This window comes from Candoia aspera, chromosome 2 (assembly GCF_035149785.1).
Source record: "Candoia aspera isolate rCanAsp1 chromosome 2, rCanAsp1.hap2, whole genome shotgun sequence".
NCBI classification, from domain to species: Eukaryota; Metazoa; Chordata; class Lepidosauria; order Squamata; family Boidae; genus Candoia; species Candoia aspera.
In genome coordinates this window covers 139689675-139707813 of record NC_086154.1, presented here as the reverse complement: position 1 = coordinate 139707813, position 18139 = coordinate 139689675, and the positions used below count along the sequence as shown (strand labels likewise).

The 18139-nt window shown below is 43.9% G+C and overlaps 1 protein-coding gene across 1 annotated transcript in view; it reads left to right on the top strand.

Moving 5' to 3' along the window:
* Positions 1 to 18139, top strand: part of LOC134490675 (nuclear receptor subfamily 1 group D member 1-like) — a 38145-nt gene that overhangs the window by 11051 nt on the left and 8955 nt on the right. Inside the window, exons 2-5 of the mRNA XM_063293881.1 lie at positions 13496 to 13786; positions 14887 to 14975; positions 15946 to 16090; positions 17354 to 17874. Coding sequence (XP_063149951.1) covers positions 13496 to 13786; positions 14887 to 14975; positions 15946 to 16090; positions 17354 to 17874 — 1046 coding nt within the window. The remainder of the gene's footprint in view (positions 1 to 13495; positions 13787 to 14886; positions 14976 to 15945; positions 16091 to 17353; positions 17875 to 18139) is intronic.

Sequence of the window (18139 nt, the reverse complement as noted above, 5' to 3'; positions counted from 1 at the left end):
GCTGATTTCTGCCCTGATGTTTGCCTTCCATATGGCAAAGTCCTGGCTGCACGCTTGGGAGAGTTATCTCTCAAGGGCAAACCTCCTTGTTACTTTCTTAAATTATGTGGAAGAGCCATTATTCTTGATTTATTGCTTTACATGGAACTTTTCATGGGTGGATACTAAAGAGGCAGGATTTGTGATGCTTCTTTAGATGCCAAGGCATTTCTCCTGTGTAGAGAAAACATGTACTGGATTGAACACATGTGAGAGGAGGTGGATGGGGATGGGTAAAGCTATCTGTGTTAAAGGCTCTTTGCTGTATAGGAAGAAATACGGAATATACTAGGAGAAAAAATGAAATTATTCTTTTCTATGGGGGGTTCTTATCCCAGCATCCAAAGTAAGGCAAGATGAAAAAGAATGCATTCACTTTTGGTAACAGGGTGACACCACTCAATTCTTTTTTAGCTAGCTTCAAGAGTTAGAAAAGGTTTTCTGACAGGTTACAACGAGGAGGATCTTTTCCACCTTTTAGTAAGCTTTTAATCTCATCTTAATATCAGGTCCTTTTGTTTTAATTTTGTCTGCCATCAGAACAATCCTGTGGTGAAGTTGTTATGAAAACCATTACATTGCTAGGAGTAGTGAGGCTCGAAAAGTGTCACCTGTCCAATTCATTCAGTGAAATTTTTATTATTTCGGGTGGAAGATAACCCCCACTTTGGCTTCCAAATTTGGATCAGGAGTCTCTCTATTAAAAATTGGCTGGGGTTGCTTTTTCTATCAATCAGCTAAGCAAGCAAAATTTGAGTAATTTTTCTTTCCTGTGGAACTGCAGTCTTTAGAGCAAGGAAATAACATATGCAAAGGTCAGCTTCAAAGTGATTCTGATATAAGTGAGCTCAAAATACGGCCATTGCTCATATCTGCAGAGAGAGGAGAAAAATCAGATTTGCTGTTTTTTTTAAAAAAAGGTGGGTGGAGGGAAAAAGCAGCTCCTTGGCCTACATTCAGACATACAGCAGGACTCCCCCAGCTGTTGTTAGCTTTTAAAGGCAGTGCATAACAATGCCAAAGAGCTCTTGAGCACAGCTGAATGTGCCTTTGTCAGGTAAATTCAGGTCACCAGGAGCAAGCAGCACAGCAGCTGTCTTTGGCATGACAGTTCTGGAGGATGCCGTGGATTGATCTCTGTGTGTATCCTGCAACGGCAGCTCCTTTTCTTGCTGAAACACGAAAGGTGCCGTACATTCTTTGCTTACTGAAGGTTCAGAGATCACCAGTGTTGGCTGCCACTGCTTCCTTCTCCCACAGCGCTGCAGACAAACAAACTGCAGTTTCAGCAGCACAGGTCCGGTAACGGTGGTGATGGATGAGGCAGATGCAACACAGTTGAAAATCATGCCACTGGGAGAAGGGCAGTGCAGCAAGGGGATTGCTTCTGCAGACAGGGCCATTTGCTATGAAAAGCTGCCATAAAATAAAAAAAAAAGACAGATTTTTAAAACCTTGCAAGGGTCAGAGTGGAAATTAGAATTGCTGACAGCTGGGAAGATACACTCACCAGATGTACTGACCTTGTGTATAGCAATTCACTTTGGTAAGTTGCAAACAGCCGTGCAATTCCATACTTTAGAGACTCTGAACATAATGGTCTTACGGAGGCCCTTCCTCAGGAGGTAATGGGCGCTCATTCAGCTTTAAGGTGAGCTTTGTGTCCAAGCCCTTCCCTGACAATGCCACCAGCCACGGATACCACCACTACTGTAGTGTGTTGTTACTGCAGTTTAACATAGGACAGAAAACGTCCTGCTTCGTATTGAACTGTAAGCACACAACTATTAGAAGAAGAGGGGGTTTATACCTCACATTGAACCATAATGTGTTTTATTTAGTTCTGGCTTGGTATGACATATAAGCTCAGTTGGTATGTTTGTTTGTATGAAGCAAGGCCATTTTATAACTGGGGTTCACTCATACACAGGCAACCACAAAAGCTTTTTGAGGGGTGTTGAGTAAAAATGCCCTTCCTGATTGAACTGGGTCTGTATGGAACTAGCAGACTGATTTTTACTCTAATGCAGGGGTCCTCAAACTCTTGACCCCTTCATGAAGTTTCAGATTGTTCACTGACACCCAACCATTTATTGTATCAACATAACTTAATAAACACTACTCTAATAGTTCTACTACTGCTACTAGCAACAATAATGGATAGTCCCATTGACGCTTGGGAATTGATATTGACTGCTTTGGGGAACCCTACTCTAATGGAATGCTGGGAAGTGGAGTCTTGCTTGATGGTTAAGAATACTATGTTAATACCCAACTCTTATAAGCAACAAGCATTTTTCATCATATTGTCATGGAGGAGATGGGCTGAGAAGAATGGAACTTAAGTACCACTTTCAGAATTAGATAAAGGTTGCTCTGCTAACAGTTGAGATTGCAGACTAGCAAAAGACTGCAGTCTCCAAGCATCTTGGAGATGCATCATGGGGAAGCCATATTATACAAGGTTCAATTTCTAAGGTCAATATTTGTATGCTTTTTGTCTGTATCTTTGGTTTTATTATTGAAAAAATAATGCTAAATGACAATGATTTGGGGATTGTTTTTAATAATGATATAATGGGATAAAAATTAGTAAAAGATTAAGGCTTCCTCAGATCAGATTTGAATCCTGGTCACTACATGAATAGTCTTCTTAGCACCAATACAGAATAGGGCCGTGCAAACTTTGAAGATGATTTGGAAATGCTTCAGCCCTTGTGTCAACACGGTGCTATTCTGTTACTCATTAAAGTGGCCCATCTTTTTTCAGGCTTCTGTGTAATCCAAAAGTTGCTTTAAGAGTTGCAGATTTCTTAATGCAGCTGCATTTTTTTCAGGCCTGAAGAAAGATGGATTGCTTCAGTGAATAACAAACCAGTGGTGTGCTTGTGTGAGATCTGAAATGGTTCTTCCAAATACTTTTCAAACCATTATTCTAGGATATTTTTTCCAACTTCCCAGTGTAGTGTACTGTATAGCCAGGAATTTCCTAGTGGTGGTTATTATTTATCGTATGGCACATTTGCATTGCAGTTCAATAGAATAAAAACACAGAAGATAAAATACAAGATATAAAATATAGAATATAAAATTATAGACATATATCTAGATTACAAATATAATTTTTTGCTTCATTTGTCACAGCCAGGAAGTCGGCAAAATCTGTGTTTTGGCACTCTGTCACTATATGTTGGATAGTTTGTTTTCAGCCCCAGAGTCACAATTCGGTGATGTCATTTTGCCCCACTCATAAAGGACATCAGCACATCTACCATGGCCCGTGTGGATTCTATTCAATGTCCATATCGCATGGGGCTGATCAAACCCAGATGATTTCTCTGAGAAACTTCAACATCGTGGAGGACAATTTTCTAGCCAATTCTTTTTCCACATATTGTGGATGTTGAAATCATCTACTACAAGTGATTTAGCAGTTGAAATGGCTGAATGTCTAGATCTCAGCCTATTTCGTTCCAGGCAGGTTACGTCACTCAATATTGGCAGCTGGGGGTTATCAATAATCTTCTGGTATCTTGAAGGAGATTTTTCTGTCTTATATCTGGGGATAGTATATGACTCAGAACAGGCAGCCAGTATGTGGGAGTAGATCTTATCGTCCCTAGGATTCCTAGTGGTATCCTATCCAAGTATAAGTAGGACTGATTGTGACATTTAACTTTTAGTAAGAATCAGGCAAGCTTGGCTAGATATTCCCACTTACTGTGACATAAATTAATCCATACGTGTAACAAATCACCTCTTTTACATTGTTAAACCATGGTTTGTAGAGTTAGTTGACAATATTTTGAACCTCAAACACAATATACTGCAGTATCTAGTTTAGTGTGACATGCGAACCCAACCTACTGTTTTGGATTCTTACTGGTAGTTTTGCTGACTTGCAAAATAGCAGAGGGGTAAATGGGAGGTGATAGCAGAAGTTAAAAAGTTACACATCTGTAACATGTAGAAGCAGCTGGGGCTGTTTACTTCGCTTAGGACATAGCATGACCATAGCTCCTCTCTGCTATTTATCAAAATAGGCCAGCTTTCTTCAGACTTCTGAGTTTGTGGGAAGGTACTGTTGGCCAAGAGGCCTGTGACTCGGCACGCGTTGTCACCCAATAAACCACATGGAGGTGGAAAGGTCCTTTGTTCTCTTTTATTTCTGCGCACTACAACAAGAGAGCGTTCCTGCTCAAGTGCAAGAGTCCCGAGCAACCCCCTCGGCTTCTCTTTTATACATTTACTAGCAAGGAAATAAAGGCAGCAAAATTTCTTTATTGGCTATTTCTTTTAGCAGTTGTGCAGTAACTCTACATGCTACATACTATCCCATAAAACCCCTTAGCATGTTCTGTGTTTCCTAAGACCCTCACCTTAGGGCTGTGCGTTTTACTATGTTAATTAGCCCTTAGGTCACAGCTAGGTCAGCTGGTGTCTCCTAACTAGGTCATTCTGCAATTTCTGAATATCTTGAAACCAATCTTCCTTTCCCCTCCTCAGTCACCTGTTCAACCCACATCCTCTTGAAACTTAATCATGTGCATCTAATATTGCCTTGTTAGCAAGCAAGCATTAAACAATTTTATTATGTCTACCTGGGCCCTCGGTACTGCTGCTTTAAGGAGCCCATTTTGTGAAACAATAAAGGTGCTGATACCATTCATAGCTCGTGTGTGTGGACCGCTGCATCTGTCTGCAACGTGGTTAAAGGAGCCACTTTTCTTGGGATCGTGCAGTTCTCTGCAGCTGTCGTGCCATGCTTCAGCTATGTTTGCACAACACACTGAACCACAAACAAGCCAACCCTATTTCAGCCAAATTAATTGATTACGCAATAAAGATGTTAGTAAATGCAAAGGGGGCTCTCCTTTACGTAATAATCCCCTCCCCCATTTCATTTTGGGATTCCAAAGTGACTTTGCATTTTACCTCCCGCGATATTTAGGGTTCCTTTCTAGCCAAAATTAAACGCTGTAAGTCTCAAAGGCGCCCCTGGGCTCTTTTCCCCTTCTCTCCCCCCCCCCCCCCCATTTGCTTCCCCGGCGGTTCGGGCGAAAAAAGCCGCCTACTGTCGGAATGGCCTGCGCCGCCGAGCCACGTGAATCGCGAGTCAGGTGTCGCCTCGCCTCGCTTTGGCTCCGCTCCAGCACGTTGCCTGTTCCTTACACTCGTTCGACTAGAGCGAGAGGCGGACACGTGAGGCGCTGACCCGAATTTGGAGGCAAAGAGGAGCTGGGAACCGGAGCTTTTTTTTTTTCCCTCCTTTTTTTTTGCAGCCTGCTCTCTCTCCTGCAGTCCATACTTTTCTCCAGCTATTGGCAGGCGCTAAAAATAACCAGCACTTAAGCTTCTCCCTTGGCACTGACTCACCGCAAACACCGGGACAGTTTTGAGTGCCGTTAGCCTTGAGTAACCCCACGCCCCGGCCCCGTTGCATAGGAGACGGTCAGTTGTCGCTGTGGAGGGGAGGGGAAGAGCGGTTTTGATAGGTCAGAATTGTTTTAAGAGGTGAAAATCAGAGCAGCAAATGCTGGGTGGGATTTGTTTACAAGATTAAAAAAAAAAACCTCCGATTGCAGGGAATCACTGGGCTAGGGGTTAACTTGCATTGGGGAGTTGCAAGTTAAATTGCCAAATTCCCAGCTGGATGTCACAGCCTTTAGATTAGGCTTCCCTCACAGGGAAAAGAGAGGAATCCGTATGTGCTGTTTTGAAGATAGAAAATGATTCATATTTACTTTAATTCCCTCTTGAGGGGCCTTGGGCAGGTGATGTTAGGGACAGAAAACAGAGAAAGGTCCTCTACCAAGATGCATTTGAAGCAGCTGTTGCTGCAAATAAAACATGTTCCAAATACAAAACTGCCTGCAAGCCATTAAGGTAGTTTTCCCAACTTGGTTGAATCCAAAAGGCACGTGTGAGGACAGCATCTCTTAGAATTCCTGGGCAGTGTAAACTGGGCAGCAGATGAAGCCTTCATTTTCAAGAATGTAAAGATGCCATCAAGTCAAGTTCAGTTCCTGGCCACTACAGGGGTATATCTGCACTGTTTTCTTTGCAACAGCAGTTTTCCATTCTTGCCTTCTGAGACTTTTTTGGCTTCCCCTGCAGTCCTAATATTTGCTAGTGCTTTCCTGTGCAAGTACTAGGTAACTGGTTTACCATAATTAGAGTTCATTAAACTATCGGTAGCTGGACAAGATTTGAAAGCAGATGACAATTGTGTGTCGATTTGTCCAGGAGATACCATTAAGATAGAAATTGGGGGTTGGAAACCCAAGGTGGTTTTGTTCAGTGCTTAACTCAGTTTGTCACCACATCATTGCATGTAGTCTTTTGTTGTTGGTGCTTGTCACATCATCTGCATGTAGTCTCTGTTGAGTCTCAGCAACTACTTGGGCTACTCCCTGCAGTTTTCTTGGCAAGGTTTTTCAGAAGTGGTTTGACATTGCCACCTCCTTAGGGTTGAGAGAGAGAGAGAAAACTGGCCCAAGGTCAACCAGTTGGCTTTGTGCCTAAGGCAAGACTAGAACTCAGGTCTCTCTGTTTCCAGCCTGGTGCCTTAACCACTACACTAGACTGGCTCTCAAAGGTACTTAACGCATGTCTGCTTAAATTCCATTAAATAGTAGTTATTCCTGCAGCAGAATGAACTAGTGGATACTTGCAAAAATATAATGAACTGCCTTTTTCACTTTTGGAATTGAGAGCTGTGATACCTTTACATTTAAAACAGCACCTCCCTGCAAGTAGAAAGTTAGCATGAAAGGAACAAGTACAGTTAGAATTTCCTTATTGTAGGTCGCCTGGTTTTGCTTTGAGGTAGCCTTTACAAAGCATCACCTCAGCAGGTGGCAGCACCTAGCTGACCTTGGCTGCTCTCAGAAACTAAAAGTTCAGTCTAGGTTAGTCCTTTGATGGGAAATAGCTGGAGTTGTAGGCTGGACTAAGAAGTTGAAAAAACTTCTCAAAAGAAGACAGGGTCAAACCACTTGGTCACACTGCCAAGAAAACTACAAGGGTATCACATGCTGACATGGAGTCAGCAGGAGTAGAATTCCGTTTGAAGGAATATTCTCTCTCTCTCTCACACACACACACACACACACACACAAATGTGCAATTTCTCTGAGCTCAGTGTTAATCTGTCCCTTCTACCCATCCCTTTTTTGGGGTGTTTTGTGTGGTTTCCTTTGATTTAAAATGCTTTTTTCATGCAGTATTATTTCTTCTGAAGAAAAGCAGGATGAAGGTTAAGTGTCATTAATTCCATAGCAAGGACTTAATTAAGTATGTGCTTCATTTCCCCTCTAAAATGGATGGAACTTCAAAATGGCTCAACCTTCACTAGATGTTATGGGTTTTTTTTTAACTTGATACCCTATCTTTTTAAAAGAAATTTTTATTGAAAATTTTTAGTAGTAATAAAAGATAATACAAAATGAGATGAGAAGAAAAAAGAGAAAGAATATAATGGAAAAATAGAAGGTGCAGAAAATATGAGAAAGAAAAAAAAGATATTTAAAGGTGTGTCTTCCGATCTTCGTTACAGCAGTTACACAGACTTAATATCACTCCTCCTCCTTGAAATTACATTGCATAGATCACTTCTTCCCATATCCAACCCTTTTCAGTTGGCAAATCCAAACATCATTAACTCAATTCTGTCCATTTTCAGCAAAAAGTTCACAAAGGGTTCCCAGTATTTTGTAGACTTGGTGCCCTGTCCTTGATTTCTTTAGGGGATCACACATAATCTTTGAGAGGCTGTGGGCACGCAATAGGCATCTCCTGCCTGGGATGTTGCATTGCATTGCTTTGCAGAAGGGCATTACAGTATCCCCTTACTAAAGTGAGCAGATACTGTAATGCCCTTCTGCGATGGAACACAAGATCCTAGGCAGTAAATACCTATTGCGTGCCCATGGACTCTCAAAGATTACTTTAATAAGGGGTTTGAGGCAATCTCTGGGCAATACCAGTGTGCTTCACTAAATCCAGGGATAAACACATGGTAGTTGCGCAGAAGAGCAGGGAAAGGGAAATAATTTCCTTGGGCTTCTTCTCTTGTACAGAGATGCAGAGATGTGGAAGAAGACTGGAAAAACCGAGGAAAGGGGGAGTTTCCATTTTTGCCCCAGGCCGTTTTTAATAAATAAATAAATGCTGGAAGGAGTAAAAAGCCACCAATGAAATATCTTTTGGAATAATGAATTCAGTACAACAGGGTGCTCATGGATTGCTATCCTTTATTCCCTCAACATGTGTTCTATTAATTAGTAATAAGAAAACTTTTATCTCAAATACCGGAGTGCTACATTTTCTGTACACAGAGGACAAGCAGGGCAGTTCAGCACTCAGGCTGAGGCATGATGTGCATTTCAGTCTTCCCCCACCCCCAAGTTCAGTTCCCGGTTTGCTTGTAGGACTGTCTGCTGATGGTGTTTTATTTTGGAGGTTGATGGATCTGCTCCTGATTAGACCTCAGAGGACATAACTTCGTTTTATGATCATGTGGGTGGTTTTTTTCTGCCTTTGTTGTTACTGTTTCCTGGTTTGTCAGACTGACAAAATTAAGGAATCTGAGGTTTCCTAGAATTCTGCAGCTTGTAGTTTCATTTGAGACAAAAATTAAAACATTTTAAAGTAAATTCAAATAGTAATTACTGTCTGGTTAAATTAAACGCTTACTTTTAATAAATATACCAAACATAATTGCATGAGAAAATTAAGTTATACATGTTGCATATAAGTTCTTAAAATAGTAAAGTGCTTTTAGGTCAATAAAGGGTGGCATAAAAATGAATATTGCATCTATTTCCATTTTCCCCCAAAGTTTCCATGTCTGTTTTCTTTTCAGGCAGAACAAACCCCCCAAACCTTGTTTTCTCCCCGTGGCTTCAAAATTACTGAAAATGTTACATCTCTGCTCCTGCGTCAGCATCTTTGGCACATCCAAAGTGATCCTGAGGCGTTCCTGGGATGAGGAACAGTTTGCTTCCTTGATAATTGCAGCCCTGACAATAAAATCAAGGGATACCTCATTAAAGTTGAGGCCAAGAGCTTTATTTGAGCTTTGTTATTGCTGAGTTTTATTATTATTTGAGTTTATTGGTGTGCATTTGAAGATGGTTGGGCCGTCTTTCTCGTTCAGGGAGGCTGAGTTCATTTAAGTTTTAGACCAAAGCAGAAGCACTCCTCTGACACCTCACAGCTGGAGACCCCTCTGAGCATGTTCTTGCTGGATACAAAGCCTTTTCCTGAGGCCCCAATGGTTTTAAAGTTGGCAGCGCTTGAGGCCTGAGCAAACGGCTGCTGCCCTTTTAAATGCCACAATGCCTGTGAAAATGTAAAAGAAAGGCTGTTTATTTTGGGCACATGTTTTTCAAGCCAGGGGTTTTGCAGGACAGAGTTGACAGGCGACGATTGGTCCTGGAGGCAGCTTAAACTCATTCTGTCAACAAGAGACAGAGGGAACGTGAGTGTGGAGAGGTTCACATGGAAAGCACATTTCCAGTTTTGCTGTGGGTTGCTTGTGGATGTGTTAAATAAGTTTGGGCATAGATGTAAGGGAGGAGACTGTGGCTTCTGCTACACTTCTGTGGCCCACTTTGCAAAGTACTTACACAGGGGATGAGAAAAATTGGAGGTAGCAAAAGAATACAGCAAATTATAATGTGAGGGCAGAGGGGAGGGGGTCCAAGAAGCAAAGGGGAGACCTGAGTTGGGGGGAGAGCCGTCTGTTGGGAAGGGTCAGACCTTGGTGGAAAGGACATCTTTGCTTCCCTGGCATCTCCTTAGTTAAGGAAGATCAAGTTGCAGATGATATGGAAGGCCTTGCCAGGCTCAGACCCTGAAGAAATGCCTAGAGCAGGCAATATTGGGCTGGATGGAGAAATGGTTGGATCTGTTCCCATTCAACCAGATTGAAATCTTAGGATTTTTCAAGAGACCTGCTTTAACATGCTGTTAACCACTCCTTTGAGTAGGCAGGTAGGACAATGTAGCCAGATGCTTGGAATAGTAGGTTTAACCACCTGTCATGTTGCCCAGAAAGCAGGGAGCAGGTGCAGGCTGAGGCAGGTGGATGCTCTCCTGGGATTTCTGGTTGATGCAGCACCTCCTGCACACCTCAGAGCTAAATCCATGTTTAAAAATAGTCCAGCTGATAGATCTCAGGCATGTTGGAGGTGAAGTGGGAGGGAGCAATCAACAAGTGAGTGGATTCCTTGACTTGTTCTGCCAAGGAATGGTAAGCACTGGCAGTGGTGACCAAAGAGGCCAGTTCTGACCTCATCGCTGGCAGTGTCTGGAAGGAACTGGTGGGACATGTAATTGTGAAAGGCCCCATGAAATAACAATCATCACCATGGCACTGAGTACTGCAAAGCCAGAATGGAGTAGGCAAAATGGTAGACCTTCCCTCTACCCACCTAGGACAACGTAAATGCAACAGTTCTGGTGCTTGTGTGAAAGTCTCAGAAGTAACAAAAATATGAAAAGAATTAAAAATATGGCCATGAAAAGGCTATTGGCAAAAGTAGTGGAAAACTTGTAATACATCCAGGGTTGACAAAACAGACAACACACAGCAGAAACCAAGTCTTTTTCCTGGTTTAAATTGAGTTTCTGTACTTCATAGGGCTAGCCCCAAGAGAGTTCTAGTTTTGTTTTTTAAACAAGTCCAGCATGCTGTCAGAAGAGTACTAAACTCTGTATTTGTAAGGAATTCATAGAAATCCGACAAGTGCTATGGAAAGTACCAGTCAGGAATTACTCATGTAGAAGGCAGGTGTTAGGTCTGTCCTGCAGCCCAAGCAATATCCAGTGATCAGAGGGGAAAGGACAGACCTGCAGCAGCCTAAAGGGGCCAGTTGAAGCTGGGCAGATCCTACTCTTGATGTCAACCACATAAACAGTGAACCAAAATATTGTGTTGGGAGAAGAGGGAAAATACTACTTTAAAACTGGAACAACTAAGGGTGACTAAGGTGCTTCCATCTATGGACTGGGGTTGAGGCAAAAGCAACCTCATGAGGCTATGTCCCAAAATGTGGTTAGTGGAGCATGTTCATGCCACAATTAGGTAGAAGTGAGGAAGAGGCCTTAAGAGTGCAGGTTAGCCAGCAAATCTAACCTAATAGCCTTTATCAGATCAGTGACTATCACCTGGCCTGGCCCATTTTTGTTGTGAGTTGGCCTTCCCTAGTTAACCTTTTGCTTTGGCTGGATGTGTGTGCAAGCTGGAGCTCCATCCTGATACTCTTCTGTTTGCAACTTCAGGACCAGCCGTTGCTTTGATATCCAACTGTCTTAGATTGCTATTAATTCCTTTAATTGCTGTTTAAATATACTGTGGGGATGAGGGTGAAAAGCTCTGCCCTGAGCCCAAAGGCAATGCTGGTTTAGGGGTTGCTTTCTGGAGTGACTTTCTGCAGAGTTTGGTTATCTGCCTGTATATGCCATTTGCTTGCCCTAGTTTTCTACAGCCTGTGCCTCTTGGGCCACACTTCCTGCTGTTTCTCTGGCCTTGTCCAGGAGTCACATGGAGGCTGTACATGTTCAGCTGGTCATTGGCCTTGCACCTTCAGACGCAATTGGCAACCGTAGGGCAGATCAGAGCCATGGCCAAAGAGATGTTTTTCAGGGTACGGTGGGGTGAATGATGATTTTGGGTGGCAGTGACCTAGTTCAAGGCCAGTTTCCCAACTTCCTCCTCTCTGACATCCCATGTATAGTTTGGCAGGTCAAACTGTTGGCACAAAGAAGACTGGAAAAATGAGACACTTGTTTACTGCGTCTTCTACCAGGGGCAAGAACAAGAACAGTGGCTTTAAATCATGAGTATTGAATAAATGTTTGCGTTGCAATTTAGCTGCATGTAAAGCCTTTACTACTGCTTGCAGTGTATGTCAGGGTCCCGCTTGGGCAGAAAAATGTGCCATCTAGTTAAATAGCAGAACCCTCTTTTTGTCCCTGTTAGGATTGAGTGGCAGTTCAGCAGCATAAAGGCTGGACTCTGTCCGTGGCCTGCAGTCTTTGTAGAGGCCTTTCCAAGCTGCAACAGGAGAAATGGAGTCATTGGTTTTTCCCTGTTTCTGTAGCCGTGCCAGGCTTGAGGTGGGGGTTGTTTGTTTGCTTGTTTGCTATTTCTAAAGGCAGCTGAGGAATAAGAAGGATCTGTTTGCTTTGTGGCTGTCTCATGCAGCTAGTATTGCATTTTTCCTCATTTTTTAAGAAGGAAAAATAAAAAGTGGGAAATGCTAGAAGGGTACAAGTGAAAAGATGTTGCCGCTTGGCTGCTACACCCCCACTCCCCACAGCACACAGGAATTGCATAGTCAAGGCCTTTTCCAGAAGCACTCTCTGATGATGTGAATGCAGATTCTTGACCTTTGTGTGTTTCAACTAACAATGTCATTGGTGTAGGCAGGCTGTTATGGCCTGTGGAAATGCAAAACAGCAGTGCCTGCATCTGTAGAAACTGCTTCTTTCCTCTGTCTCTGCTCAACCACAATCAATGAGAGCTTCTAAGTGCACGGATCCTGCCTCTTCTACGGCCACCAAGAAGAAGGTGCAGTACGCAGAGTTAGGAAATGAAGGTTATAGCTTTTCAGGTGTAGTTCGTCTGCTGGTGCTTGGAAATGTCCTTTACTCTTTCATATGTAGGATCTTGTGTTTCTTGAATGGGTGACCAATGCATGTAATATTTCCTTCAACAGTCTACTGGAAGCTTGCATAGCTTGTGACCCATCAGGCCAAAGGCAGCCTACCAGTCTTGTTTCAGAAACAACTTGCCTGCCTGCTTGGAATTGCAATGAAGACAGGGAGGCATCTGGCAGGCCAGCTGTGGTATGTGCCTCATGGGCTTTAGTCAGACATAAATTGTGCAGGCATGACCCAATGATCAGATTGATGGTGTTGTGAGGTCTTTCTGTAATGAGACTATCTATATTTTGTTTGAGCTATGTGGCATGCATGAGGTCAATCAAGGTCAGAATTGTGTGAGTCAATCTATGGGGTATGGATAGTGTCACTATTGGATAGGATATGGATTCGGTGGTTCTTTAGCTTCCCCAAATGTGTGTTCTAGCAGAGATTCCAGCCAGAAGACTGAACTGGAATGCAGTCATTTTTCTATAGTTCCTGAGTGTCAGCCTAGACCAGACCAGGGAATCAACTCCACAGGATGTCTAAAACTACTTTTATTGAGATTGGCTCAATCTCAATAACAGAATCTTGCAAGACTGATTGTGCTGTCCCTCCTCCCCCTTCTTCAGTGAATTAGGGAGGCCTCTGTCTGAGCCACTTCCAAATGTTATCTCATGGTTCTGGATTTTAAAAATATTTCAGCCCCTTTTGCTTAGGTAACGGTTCCTCATATTTCCATCAAGGTTGTCTTTCTTACTCTGCACTGGGCTCAACTTCTCCCTTCCTTCTTATGCACCAGGTGGCGTGATCCTGTATGTGGGTTCAACAGCTGGCTCCAGTCCCACTCCCGGCAGCCCTCCCAGTGGATACCTGGTGTCTTCACCCCAACACTCACTGCCTTCCTCACTGGAAGAGCTGACCCTTACCGAGATTGGAGCCATCAAGCCACAGCAGGCCAGCTCCCCCTCTTCACCCAAGGTAGCCTTCCAGTTTCCTGAAGGGATCTGCTACCCCAGCAAGGGCCAGTTACCCCCAACACCAAGTAAGGTGCCTGCTGCCAAGCAGAGTGGAGCCACCAGCACTTTCACAAGTAAGTGACTCTTCCACATATACCTCTTCTTCTTAGTTTAGTAGGGATGGTGTGGCAAAGGAGATGGAGGACGTGTCAGACTGAAGCCAGGAACTCACAGTCTTAATTCCCTGAAGTCTCTGCTTTAAAAGCAAAGAAAGGAAAAACTTTGGGCTACAAAGTGATCCTGGAGTAATGGCTGTGAGCCGGGGGTAAGGATGTGAGTTATGAGCCAGGATGTACTTGCCAGGTGGTCTTAAGGAAGCCAGATTCTTTTGCCTCTGCTCTGACGCTGCCCCTTCTGCAGTAAGGGGATAATAACAGGGAGCTGTCTTAGAAGAGTATTTGTATGGATGGAGAGGGTTTCTGTGAAGACTACTGTATTCTCCTTGAAGTAACTGCTCTGCCCTTGTTACTGCTCCTTTGGGCGTGCCCATTTGCTTACCTAATCAAATGTTGAAAATCATCCATTGCTCAACATCTTGGGCTTAGCTTCAAACAAAAAAGTGGGCCATTACAGAGGACGTAGATCTGCCCAGTTCCTTGAAATTTTGAAACCCTCCTTATTCCAAGGTGTAGTATTGTTTCACTTACAGTAGCTTTTTGCAAGTATATTGATAGGGTCCCCATGCACTACTAAGCCATATTGTGATTTGTTTTATTTTGGTTTGGTCCTTTATGACAGTTACCAATAGTACATTGTGGTTTTCGAATTTTGAGTTCTGCTTAGCGTGAGAGGTGAATTTAGCCAGTTGTGAGTCAGTCAATAAAACATGTTTAAACATGTTTTAGTCCAGCATGCAAAACCTTTCTGTACATGTGTGCATGTGGCCCCCAGCGTTATTCCCATTTTAAATAGAAGATGAGACGGCTTCCATTCTGATGGAGCTGGTCTGGGATTGTCAGCCTTTCCCAACTGCTGTCTTCCAAGTGTGCTGAACTTCCATTCCGATAATCCCACAGTAGTAAGGGCATGATGGCTGGATTATAGAAGTTGAAGTTTATTGTGTCTGGAGGGCAGCAAGTTGGGGAAAGTTACTGCTGGGAGCAGGGGAGAGGGAACTGGGTTAGAAAACTGGGCCTGGTAGGGAATTAAGATTAGTTGCTCTCTTCCTTTGCAGAGACTGGTGGGATGGTGTTGCTTTGCAAGGTTTGTGGTGACATTGCTTCAGGCTTCCACTACGGGGTTCATGCTTGTGAAGGATGTAAGGTAAGTACATTCTCTTCCTTCCTTCCTCTTTTGTTTGTTTCTATTATGTCAAGACTGTAGAAGACTTAAAAACATCTTCGTTTAAAAATAGTTCAGGTTGAAACACTCAAGATTGATCGGTTGGTTACGTGCCCTCAAGTTGGTGTCGATTTTTAGCGACCATGTACAGTAGATGGATTTTCTCCAGGACCATTTCCCCCCGATTTGGTCCTTCAGGACTTCCAGTGGTGCACCCATCACCACTAAAATTGAGTCCATTCACCTTGATGCTGCTTATCCTCTTCTATTCTTTCCTGCCACTTTTCCCAGCATAAAAGTTTACAATGTATGATAATTCAAATCTGGTCATTTCTGCCTCGAGTGAAAACTCTGGGTTGATTTGTTTGATGATCCATTGGTTTGTTTTCTTGGCTATCCATGGTATTCTCAGGAGCCTTTCCAACACCAGTATTCAAAAGGGTCAATATTCTGTCTGTCCTATATTTTCAAAGTCCAAAATGTTTAGGATACCTACTGTCAAATCCTACATTGGCAGGCCCATGCAGCTCTTGAGTCCAAACTGAGTTTTAGTTTTGATCCTGGGCTAAAGAGAAATTATTCTAGTTTATTTGGATTTTCCATTAATTGTTTGATTTCTCTAAATAAAAAGTACAATATTAACCTTGAGCAGTAGCTCTGTCCAGCATCCTCCAGCAGTTCAGTTGGCAGAAGAAGGAATGCTTCAGCCATGTATGGTCTTCCAAGTAGCTGGAGCCTACCAACTTGCCGGTTGTTCAGCTGGCTCCCTGGAATACAAGGGAGAATAAACTAGCTTTTGTGTTTCTAGATACCTTCAGCCAACATTCAGAAAAAAGGCATGAGTGATACTCCAAAGCTGACACCAAGCAGAGTAGAAAGTTGAAAGCCAGTAGGCTCATTTTACATGTGTCCAATTGTTGGTTCACCCCCCCTCCCTTCCTGGTGCCATCAGGGTTTTTTCCGCCGGAGCATCCAGCAGAACATCAATTACAAGATGTGCGTGAAGAATGAAAACTGCATGATCATGCGCATGAATCGCAACCGCTGCCAGCATTGCCGCTTCAAGAAGTGCCTGGCAGTGGGGATGTCAAGAGATGGTGAGCATCTGGGTAGGGCTGGTCCCTCTTTTGTGGGAGGGGGGGACTAAAGGCTTGAGGGCAGCTATGATGATTCATTTGAATGATAGTCTACAGCCATTAATATTTGCTCTGTGATCAAGCTTTGGGCTTTTTTTCAAGCACATAAGAATTAACACTGAAAGCCATTCAAGTGAATTCTCTTTTCCTGAACAGCTCCAAGGCAGAAGATGTGAAGCAGGAAGGCAACGTGCTCCCATTTCCGTCCTGGAAAAAGCACTCAGCCCCCCCCACCCAGCCCCAAATTGCACTGCCCAAATTTAGCTATTGAATTTTGGCAGAACTATTTGTTTTGAAGCTCTTCAATGATGAACATGAGTAGTTTGCCTCCCAGATACTTCCTCCTCCCTTTCTCCAGGGTTATAAACCCCAGCTGGTTGGGGGAATGAGTAGCAGTCCCCGGCTCTGGGAAGGTTGTTCACCCCTTTTTTAAGGAACGATGACTCTGGGTGCCCTTGCTACAATGACTGAAAAATGGAAGAGAGGTGTGGGGAAACGAGCAGAGGCTGGGCTGAGCCAGGCTGGGCTGTTACCAAGGCACACTTCAATGTTGATATATTTAGAGGGATAAATCCTTAGTCCCAACCAGTTGGCCAGTAGTGCTGTCCCTGTGGTCATCCTCTCACAAGGGTACACTGTCAGCAAATGCTTGGTTGATAAATGAAACCCTGGGCTGATTAATGGTTTTGTGTCAGAATTTGCAGAGCAGGAGAGAAGGATGTGGGAAGAGCCACTTGCATCCAGAGAGCAAGCAGTATCCTTTGATTAATGGCACAGTGGCTCTCCCAAGTGCATGACCCAGAAGCTTGAGAATCTGCTTATGATTTTGGCTTTGCAGTGGTGCTGCTGGTTTGGGAAGGGGGTTGGATCTGGTCCTCCCTCGCTTTGCTGGGGAAGAATGAACAAAAATAAATCGCCACCTCCAGGAAGAAGACAGCACTGTAGATGCGTGTGTCTGAGAGTATGTTTGTACGGGCTTTCCTGAGCATATTAAGTGAATTTTTAGAGGACTTTGAGGAATCGTGCAGTCTTCCACATTTCCCCAGCAAGAGATGCTGCTTCAGTACAGTCGTGTTAGGGAGAATCTTGATGGGTGCAGCTCCTCTTCCTGTAGGGTTAGGGCAGAGAAGAAAGTTGTGCCTGTGCAGTTACTCCATTGCTGCTTGTTATGGCTTAACTTCATCTCGACACTCAGATTGTCATGCTCTTTCCTCCCTTCCACAGCTGTGCGTTTTGGGCGCATCCCGAAGCGAGAGAAGCAGCGCCTGTTGGATGAGATGCAAAGCTACATGAACAGCCTGAATGAGGTCCCCATGGATGTGGGCCTGAGCTCTGAGGCAGATGCTCCGCCCAGCCCTAATATCCAGGAAGAGGAGGCAATAAGTGCCATCTCCAGGGCTTACCATGACATTTTTGTAAGCGGGCAAGACCGACTGGGCAGGCGTAGTAGCTCCCCAGGGGCTGAGGCCGCCCCTTTGACCAACTACAATGAACAGCAACAGCTGAACCGTTCCTTGGGTTATGGGCAATACGAATCGGCCACTCTTCGCCTCTCCAGCTACAGCCCTCAAGAGCCACCCAGTTATGTTGACAACAGTCCCCGGTGCTTTGGCAATGAGATCTTCCAGGCCCAGCAGGCCAGCTATCTGCAAAATGCGGGATGCTACCCACCCTTTGATTTGGGTTATCCTGAGGGAAATGCCCAGAGGAGCTGTCCGTGGCGGGGAACCACCAGAAGGGGCATTGTGAGTAGGCCAGTCCTATATTGGGGAGTGGTGGCTGGGGGTGTGGAGGTAACCACCAGCATACAGGCAGCTTTTTTGGTATGATTGCTCTGCATGGACTCCTTGGGACTATTTCCTGCAAATGTTTGGGGGAAATAGCAGAGGACAACTGATGGCATCTTGCCCTAGAGAATTTCTGTTCAACCAGAACTGCAGCAGACAGGCAGTTCTAACAGTAAGAGGCTCTGATGTTACTGCTGGTTATGCTTGAGCCACATTGTGTCTC